Source organism: Colletes gigas, unplaced genomic scaffold (genome assembly GCF_013123115.1).
Source record: "Colletes gigas isolate AHSC1104 unplaced genomic scaffold, ASM1312311v1 Colletes_gigas_Sc00001, whole genome shotgun sequence".
Taxonomy (NCBI): domain Eukaryota; kingdom Metazoa; phylum Arthropoda; class Insecta; order Hymenoptera; family Colletidae; genus Colletes; species Colletes gigas.
The window spans coordinates 7,382,747-7,393,235 of NW_025106630.1; the positions used below are offsets into that span (position 1 = coordinate 7,382,747).

The window sequence follows — 10,489 nt, forward strand, 5'->3', positions numbered from 1 at the left end:
CTAGGTCGAATAATCGAGATTAGATAGCATTATTATTATAGAGGAAGCACGGCGAAACAACGCAGTATATAAAAGGTTTAGATGTTTAATATATTTCCTACGTGGATTTACAATGAATTAACAAATGTCACGATGTAAATGCAAGGTTGGGTAGCTGGACAAATTTCCAAACAATGATGGTCATATTTTTCAAAGGTCAACTTTCTTGAGACCTCTATTATACGCCTTACTATCAACCGACTTCTCTCGAATGCATTCGACCATTAGAAACGTTGGAATCTAAACTAGAAAATATAATTTGAACTAATAGGTCACCAACTTTATTCAAACTTTTTCTCGAGATTCAGGATGAAAAACAAGCAGACACGTGTCGTAATCTTTTTATCGATGTTCATTATTTATAATGATATATAACGTTTGACGTTTCGCTGTACTCTGGTTAAATATTCGGTAATATTTAAGTAGAGAGGATGGTCAAAGTATCATTTGTTAAAGTCCCACGATTCTGCCGGTTCGAGTCGCTATAAAATTAGGAGCAAAGCGAACGCGAAAGCGATCGAGTTTATAGAGAGTTTTATGGACTCGTTGGTCGTGAAACTCCATGGAAAATTCGAGCAAAATCGCGAAATTCGGAGTGAGAAACGTCGTCTGCGGGTCCTGTTGGTCGACGGCGTCCCGGCGCCACACGAGCCTGCGCCGGGACGACGTCCACGCGATCCATCCGGCAGTCGATAGACGACCTCGTCCGAGCTTCGACGAGCTCAAAAGCCCCCACGGGTTTTCTCTGTGTTCCGATAACAAGCCTGCCTCCTCCAAAATTCTTGATATTGCTGGAGCGGTAGGAACAGGGATTACAGGTGTCGCCTCGCGGAAATCCGGTTAGCGCGACGCGTTAGGCGAACGAGCAACAAACAGTGTCGTTCATCGAAGGCTGTTTTCTAGAAGAATCGTCGACGTCCTAAGATGTAGCCCGTACAAGTTGAACGTCGGCTACGATTTATCGATAGATGGTCCTCTTGGCGAATCGCTTTGTCGTTGGACAGGACGATGGAAGCCACGAGTGCTCGGGAATTTACGAGTCTAGTCAGGGACGCTGTTTTTACCGCTTGTATCGATTTCGTCGGGATGTCCTGTTTTGCCGGTACGCAGGGGAGGTTAGCTGATTTCGTGTCGACAAACGTTTCGCGACGTTTGCATAGGACAGGAGGTGCTCGGATGATGACCTGAAATGTAGGTGAGCCTGCCAACCGATGGACAGGTACGAATTTCATTTTTCTTCATTAACGGAATCTCTTCCCTCGTTGTTCGATTTCCATTTATTACGCGTTGCGTTTCGGTGCGTGCGTGCGGAAATGCTCGTTGCATCTGTTGCATTCGGTTAATTCGAAGGGTACTTGAATTTTCACGCGAATCGAGGTCAAAATTAATAGTACAGGGTTCACAATTACCTGGTTTCTCGATTGATTTCAATGTATTCCACTCTCGTGTAACAGTTTGCAAATAAACATTAATCAGAAAATAACAAATCCACTTTATGTAATCTAGTAGGAACTGACGTGTTCTGAGAAAGGCTACGCTTTAAATATTGAAACACTAACGAGAAATTAATTATACTATAGAACGCGTTAATGTCACGCAAAACACGAAATAGAAATTATTATGTTTATATCGTATCGAAGATTTCGATGGCAGTCGTTTGTCGGAATATTTACCTAATTTGGTCAACCACGGTATTTACGACAATAAATTAATGAATAATACACTTCCGATCAATTTGTCGCGAGTATTGATCCTCTGTTGCATCACAATCGTCCGTTGTTTTTAAGCAACGCGACGCATATCTTATTTTAGATAAACGTTGAATAATTGGGGTCGCGTAAAACTAACTTTCGTGGCACGCAAATTCATAATATATAATCGCTATCGTTGCGTAATTTATTCTAGGTCAAATCAACGATTATCTGTGTGTCGGGGACTTTTACGAATTAGCACATAAATTCCGATAACGAAAGTAGTAAAAATACGATTGCAAAATCGAGGTATTCTATAAAACTAACAAACTAAATCCGATCTTGATACAATAACTATGTAAAATGTGATTTCAGTAGCATATTTATTACGCTCCATCCTGTATAATAATGCAAGAGTTTTCGTGCAGACTTGATGTTTGCGTGGTTTATACTTACCTTGGATTGACGTTGCATGTCGCGACCACCAAGCTATGTCATCGATGAAAATCGAAAAGCAGAGAGATGCGAAAATGCTAAGGAAAATGATAAAGTAGAAACGTCAGTGTTCGTATAATGTGATTGACGAAATGACCGAATGACAACGAAGAACATTAAGATTCGTTCGCATGAATTATCGCCCCGACACGATTATGATACTTTATTTGTATCGATTTACGTGCATTTACATCCATCGGTCGCACGAATGGTCATGAGTGCGCGTTTTCATAATGTTTCCTTAAGAATATTTTCCCCGAACATCGTTGGACAAAAAATAATGTCTTTGAAATGTTCTCCACTTTTCGATGTATTACGGATAAACAAGCGCCCTGGTTTTTTAAATTTTAGCGAACCGTTCGAGCTAATAGACTCAATAGGGTGGGAAATAAATTATTTAGAAACTTAAAATACCAATTGGAAGATGAAACGAATAATTACACGAATTTTTAATTTGCCAATTTATGTTAGATCTCCCTTCGGAACGTGTTGGAATGCATGTAGGTTCTGGTTCTGACGTCGATCGTTGTATTTCCTAGGATATTTTTGATGTCTCGCGCGGCAAACATTTCAATCGCGACGGATTGAAAAATCAGGGCAATGATTATCGATCGTCCTTACGTCATAGTCGTCAGACCGGTATTTATTCGTTTCACGAAATGCGATTTAATTCATTCGACCGCGTTTAACCCGGGCCCAACCTGTCCGTGTTAAACAGATACGAGTGACTCCGGGAAGCAATCGAATATCGGTCAATTCCGGAACGTTGAACGCCGATAACGCCGCATTCTTCGTGAAATACGATTTTTGTACAAACAAAAATCTGAGATGAAACGTATCGCTACATATTAAAAATTTAATTTGGTGTATTTAATTTAAATAATTTCCTAAACTTTTAAACAGATAGAACTTCGTTAGACACTCGAGTCCGTGCATATTTTCACGGATAAACGGACTGAAATATTTGATAAACACATTACGCAACATGGTCATTACGCATTCCCATAGAGCAATGTATAAACAAGATTTTGTTAACGTATTACAAAATATTTGAGTGGGAAGAAAAGTGTTTTATTTATATTCAAATGGTCTCATTTATAATTCATGTTGAATATTGATGACGAAATACATGGCTACCGAAAAAATGCATATTTCATCGTAGCTCTTTGACAGTGTTATTCTTCCCGTACGAGTCGTACCATCTTCAAAGATAAAACCGTTGGACCATTGCGTAAGAAATCTTCAACATTCGTCTAACAGTGCACGTCTTATGTATGTTCGCAGAAACAAAGAAAGAATGGCACCAAACGTGACGAGTGCCCCGACGGGAGTACTGTTCGAAGGAGAGTCGCTCGACCAAACCACTACTACCGAACCTTCCAAAGAGAAGTACCAGAGACACATCGTTTGGAGAAACGTCCTAGTCTTCGGTTACCTTCATCTGGCAGCGGTTTACGGACTGTTCCTCGTCTTCACGTCCGCCAAATTGCTGACAAGCCTCTTCGGTGAGCGAAACAAACAACTTCCGTCGAACGGTTAAAACGGTTCGAGGCAAAATAAAAAGCAAGATCCAGGCTTCACGACTCCGTCGTGTTTAGTTTCCCCGATGCAAAATCTAGGAACGTTTCGACGCCTGACGAGTAGTATGGATCGATCTTTCATTGTTCTAGGAAACTGACGAATAACAGTTTCGAATAACGGAACATAGGAGATCGCATACCCGTTGATGCGCGCGGAGTTTGGTAGTCGATTATCCGGTTTCGCTGACCGCATTTGTTTCCGTTCCTCGATCGAGTCGGAACGTTCGAAATGTAATTGCACGCGTAATTTATCAACCGTGCCTTGCAAAGTGTTTGTTAGGTTTTAGTGAAATAGACCCTTTGTACTCGTAGACAAAAAAACTTTCTTCCAACGTGTACGCTCTGTTTAACGGTTTGTGATGATTTTGTTTGTTCACAGCGTTTGCCCTGTACTTATGTGGCGGTTTGGGAATCACAGCCGGTGCTCACAGATTATGGTCGCACAAATCGTACAAAGCGAAATGGCCGCTCCAGGTCCTGCTAATAATTTTCAACACCATAGCATTCCAAGTAAGTAGACGAATTCGTTCGTGGGGTTCTTCGAGTGGACCGTACGACGATCCTGTTAGCCAATAAAAAAGAAACAGAAATTCGCAGAACATTGCAGTCGAGATAGAGCGAGCAACCTTTGAGCCGTAGTATCGATTTGACCAGCAAAGTAAACGGAATATCACGAGACAGTTGCTGTTCCTTTCGTGTTAGTCGCTTTCGCAATTATCGCGTCTAGTGAAATTTAGAGGCAATCGTTCTTTTTGCTCGCCGCCGCTAACTAGAGATTACACAGAGATTTTGTTTTGAAAACTCAGGCAGAAGCACATAAATACTATCCACGAATATGATACGAATAGATTCGATAATGGGTGTTTCGTTAATCGAGGTGCTATCGCATTATAGAGTTACACGCGTTGATAACGTATCTCTTAACGCGTGTACATTTATGTACAACCGAATACTCGAACGTTTATGCTTCATGCAAATAATTTATAATGCATACGTGACTTGCCAGTCTGCAGGTAAAAATGACAAGCAGTCTGGTTTCATTTAAATTTGTTATTGTCAAATATTTCAATCCTACTGTCGTTCAATTTATCGGCAAGTTCTGTAAGGTATTTGTTTTTTATTGTTTCCCAGCACTCGCATTAGCCTAACATAATTGTGGGTCATTTACGTTGCTAATTTCGCCGTTTAGAAATTCAAGAATACTTTTATCCATAATATTTTACTTGGAACGAGCTGGATTTTTTAGCAATTTTCCATTTGCATTCAGCTTGTTCACGAGTTCATTTTAGTTCATTTATAAGGTTTCGATCTATGTTGCGCAACTCTTCCGACCCGTGCGTGTCCTGCGCCAGTACCGCAATAATAAAAATCAATATTTGATTATACACAAGTCATTTGTTCATAGTAGAGTCCGTACTTCCCATCCCTCCCTTTTTTACAATTGTAATTTTCAAAGCCATTAGTCGAATGAATGATCATTGTACTTGTTATTTTATATTCGGATATTTCCTACAATGGCAAAAAGAAATTATGGATATGTTACTGCCGTTTAGATACAAACGAATTCACATCTACGTTTACTCAACACTATTTTGCTTAGTTTGACGAGCGCCCAAAGTTTAAATTATCGATATTAGCATACACGGTATTATAAACAGACTGCGGATGTTTATGCAAAGATCATTTGACGTAAAATATGCTAAATACATAGTAGTATAGAACATTACTCAAACTACTATTACACTTTTTTCAAAATAAACAACTTCTTTTTACTCTATTGTGTATTCACCAAAAAAGTATAATTGCTGGATTTTCCAGGCTAGTCTTCTTTCTTGTATTCAAATGATAAATTATACAACGATCGATCGAATCTTTCGAACAGGTTTATTTTACTTTGTAACTTCGTCCTCCCATAGGATGCTGCACTCGATTGGGCCAGAGATCACAGACTTCACCATAAGTACAGCGAGACGAACGCCGATCCCCATAACGCGAAAAGAGGATTCTTCTTCGCGCACGTGGGCTGGCTCCTGTGCAAAAAGCATCCGGACATCAAGGAAAAGGGAAAAGGAATCGATCTGAGCGATTTGAAAAGCAACCCCGTACTTAGGTTTCAGAAGAGGTGCGTTCCCTTCCGAGTCGAACACGCAAATATTTATTTTAATATGTTATTTATGTACGCATTTTCCAATTCCTTTACAGATATTACAAAATTTTAATGCCCCTGATGTGCTTCGTGATGCCGACTATCGTACCAGTTTACTGTTGGAACGAAACGTGGTCGAACGCGTACTTCGTCTCCACGATTATGCGTTACGTTTTCACCCTGAATGTCACGTGGCTGGTCAACTCCGCGGCTCATTTGTTTGGGAACAAACCGTACGACAGGTCGGTATTCGCATTTTATAATTCGTTCAAGGATCCCTACATTTGCATTAATCTTTCGTTTCAATGTATTGTATAGGGTTATCCAAATTGAGTGCCGCATCTTTAAATTGAAATAAAATACAAACTGTTTGAGATATGTCAGGTTTCTTTATTTTAATATAAAGTCCACTTCGAAACATTAATCGTGGAACACAATATCATTCAAATGACCGACTAGGTTTTTTTTTCATGAGCTTGACTCATTTTGCCCAATTGTCTATTACACTATTACATAATTGGGGTTCTATTTCATTAATGGCGGCTATAATATTGTTTTTTAGCTCCACGTTGATACATATCACGTGTTACATTACAAACTGAGCAGTCTCTTTGAATTTATTCACAATTCGACGAATTGTTTTGTCAGAAGGTTGCTTATTTGGGCCAAGAATTTCGCGAAGTGCACGAAAACAAACTCGAACAGAAATTGAACGTTTCTAATAATTCTCAACAATTTGTACACGTTGTTGCACAGTGTAGCGTTCCATCATGATTTGTTTATGCTTAGTGATGGCGTGTGTGAAATATAACAAAGAACAATCAAACCGTTTAGTAGTCCCATCTGTTGAAAGATGTGACACTCAATTTGGATAACCCTATAGTTAAGTTGTTGTATGCCATCATTAGAAACTTTCAAGTCCTAGCAGAAGTACTCATCTAAGATCCAAACTTCTCTGATAGTATCGTTAAGAGATTAATTTTGCAAACTACAGAACTCTCGTAACTTCAATTATTTTCATCTCGGAAATTGAACGCGTCGAAGCGCAGGTTAGGAGTTAGGATCGGTATCCGCTTAAAGAATTCAACGATTCAGCATTGTTTCCTTCTTGTGACGAATGGCAGGAGCGGAGAAGGACTGGAGATTTTTATTAATTGCAGATTTATCAATCCCTCGGAGAACAAGGGGGTAGCTTTTACTGCGTTCGGTGAGGGTTGGCACAACTATCACCACGTGTTCCCATGGGACTACAAAACGTCCGAGTTGGGTGGCTACAAATATAACATAACGACAGCTTTCATTGATTTCGCCGCGAAGCTCGGTTTAGCGTACGATCTGAAAATGATTCCCAAGGATATGGTGCAGAAACGAGTGGAGCGGACCGGGGACGGTACACACGAACTGTGGGGTTGGGGCGACAAGGATCAGTCGCAGGAAGACAGGGACCAGACGTTGGTGATAAACAGTCAGAAAAAGGATTACTAGAGGTGATCCTCGTTACTGACCGATCATTCGTTCTCGCATTCCAAGAACGACGATCAAATTCTTTGTACAGTTCTCAGGACGGAACCGGGTTGAACTATCCGAGAACCAATCGGGATATTTGGGAAATATCACTTAATATTTTTAGTCCCGCGGTTGTGCACAAATCAGCTAGGTCCGATTTTCTACGAGATCAATTTACCGCGCTCTTTCTAATAGAGTGTGATGTGATACATTTTATCTTTCTGTCGGAACGGTCTGAATCGAAATAAAATCGACGGCAGCTAAGGTTCATGAACTTCATGCAGTTTGTTCCTTAATAAGTTACGAAATATATATGATTGTCGGATCCATGTAATTCCTTCCACTTTTAACATTCAGAAAGAGCAAAAAAACAAGAAAAAAACCGTTTCGTTCCTACGAATCTGTGTTAATAGTTGTGGTCTACGGTGTGATCGTATCGTACCGTGGTCGCGCGTGTGTACAGCACTGTGAAGAACAGTTTCAACGATGAAACGCTCTTTTAAACAAATAAAGAACTAACTGTTCTGAAAGTCGAATGTAGCTGATGTTCTGCGATTAACGCGACTGATTTGATGGGTCATTTGGCAGGTTCTAAATGTGTCTCAGAGATACTGCGGCAGGAGGGGAGGGAGTCAGAGTACATCTTGACCAAAACGTTCCTCGCTTGCTCGATTTGTGTCTTTTTTTCTACAGTACAATGGCAAACTCGCGTTCGACGACCGTTTCTGAATGATTTCGATCGCCAAAGCGTAGATGGCTCGCTCCGTAGGGTGAAAAATTCGATCGGACACAATCGCGAGCCATCCTCTCTTTGGTTGATTGATCAGCGCGCGAACACCGTCATAAGTAGACTTTATTTAACGTTGCAAAAGCAGACTACGAAGGGACGAAACACGGAGCGACAAGTGCTGACGGTCTAGCGCTGTATTTAACTTGAAAATTTCACTCGATCGGTTCGAGTTGTACGATCGCTGATACCCTTGGACGCTACGGACGTATCTGTTTGAAACCGAACGTCTCGTAGCATCAAAAGGGCCAAGGATCGTACAACGTTGTAGTTAAACTACTTTGAGAAATAATTAAGTTCAGAAATCTTATCGAAGACCGAAATGTTTCGTATACGTCAACGAGTTCAGGTTTCTTTCGTTTCCTCTCAGTTTTCTTATCTTCTTCTTTGTTTTCTCTTTCTAATTGCACTTCCTATCATCCAGAACATTGTTTGAATTCCCCCCATAAGAAAGAAACTTGGCTTCGAAACACGCATTTTAGTTCTCTCCCTCTCGTCCGAGCATTTAGTCGCAACATTTCTTGTAGGGGATAAATATAAATGTGTCTAATAAAAGCGAATTATTATTATTATTATTATTATTATTAATATTATTATTATTATTCTTAATGTTATTATTCATCGAGATCAGGACTTCCCTGAACGTCCCTTCCTCTTTCTTGTATTTCGGGTTCACGAAAAACTTATCGATCAATCGATTCTCGATACTAACGAATGTAAGTTCAGCGACCAAAAGTTTTTCGTTACTTCTTAATTATGAATATATATTTATTGAAACGTGAACACTATTTATGCGATGCTTCTATGAACTCTCTAACAAGATATTAAATTGTTATTATTACTTTGGGGCTTGAAAGACGTTTTCTTTAAGACACGAGATGAAAAGTTAAACAATTTCTTGCTTACTTAAGGAATTATAGTTTGAACATGTGTGTATTAATCGTCTATATTTAAAAAAAAGAAAATGAAATAAAAATTATTCTTCGGATTGAAGCATCTTTCATATTAAATACGAATACGATTATCGTTGTTCGAGGTACTAATGTACGCCAGGAGAAATTTTTAGACTCGTAGAAATAGGTTTCAGTCGCAACGAGCTTACGAGAAGCTTATCAAGTACCTAACGCAGACAATGAAGCGATGTATCACGCTTTCTAGAGTTATACACGATAATAAACACGTCTCTAATTTATTCTTCTAGGCTGTTGGATGTTCGAAACGAAATAGTGTGATTGCAAATTGGTTGAGAGCCAACGGGACGAAACTATTGTTACTTTTAGGTGTATATCATGCGCAAATGCGATTTACAATATGTATTTGTACAAATTCTTTTGCAAGATAACTCATTGCAAACCAAAAAAGGAGAAAAAAATGAAACAGAACTGAAATAAGAAAAAAAAGTATATACATTTACTGCGGATTCAATCGAAACGCCCACGATTCTCACAAGATCCTAATTAAACCTGTTACATGTATAGCCGAATCGACTAATCTCTTTGATCGTTTCGTTAGCAATGGCGGCTCAAAAATTTACTGTCTATAAGAATAATCTCCGTACCATTAAGCAGTCACCTTCCTTCACCACTGGAATTTTATTCGAGACGATAGAAGGACACGAGGAGACGAATATCTTCGGTGGTTTTATTTAAAAAAATAAAAAATAAACGATACAAAGACGTTAACAAATTTCCACCTTGCCTAACTTTTGTCTCGAAAATTCGATTTCAGAGAGTTTAGCGATCAAGACCAACGCACGATGATAACCAGGCGGTGTTTAAAGGCCCGAGAGAATCAGTGTCACCGTAACTAATGTAATTTTAATAATATCCCTCGTTTCCTGCATCCGTGTCATTTTCTATGGACGTAGGCGAATAAAAGTAAATCAATGTGTCTGCAACGTAAGTCGTATCGAGACTCGGAAGAACCCTCACGAATAGTTGTAAGGTTTAATCTTACAGTTAAGTAAAAAAAAAAAACGTGTGCCCTTACCGGAATAAAGGAACAAATATATTGTGTTTTGTTACAAGACTTAGACCACAGCGATGAATTTCGCATCCAGTCGCGCACGGCTAGAGTTTAAGATCAACCAAACTATTTTTGGAGTGTGATATTTTTGTTTTATTTTCCTTTCCTGTACGATTTAATGGAAGATGTTACCCAGACGCACGTCATTTGTTCTTTTATCGATATATTTGATTTCAATAGAGGTGCATCGCGCGGATTGTAACGTACCCCATTCGTTCTT

General features: G+C 39.4%; 1 protein-coding gene across 1 annotated transcript; it reads left to right on the forward strand.

The window, feature by feature from the left end:
- The first annotated feature begins 1,235 nt into the window (after window positions 1-1,235).
- Window positions 1,236-9,653, forward strand: LOC122395667 (acyl-CoA Delta-9 desaturase-like). The gene is made up of 6 exons (XM_043393448.1): window positions 1,236-1,258; window positions 3,510-3,730; window positions 4,185-4,315; window positions 5,722-5,927; window positions 6,008-6,193; window positions 7,112-9,653. The coding sequence occupies exons 1-6, from the start codon at window positions 1,251-1,253 to the stop codon at window positions 7,434-7,436; spliced, it is 1,077 nt and encodes a 358-aa protein (XP_043249383.1). The 5' UTR covers window positions 1,236-1,250; the 3' UTR covers window positions 7,437-9,653.
- Window positions 9,654-10,489: the final 836 nt, after the last annotated feature.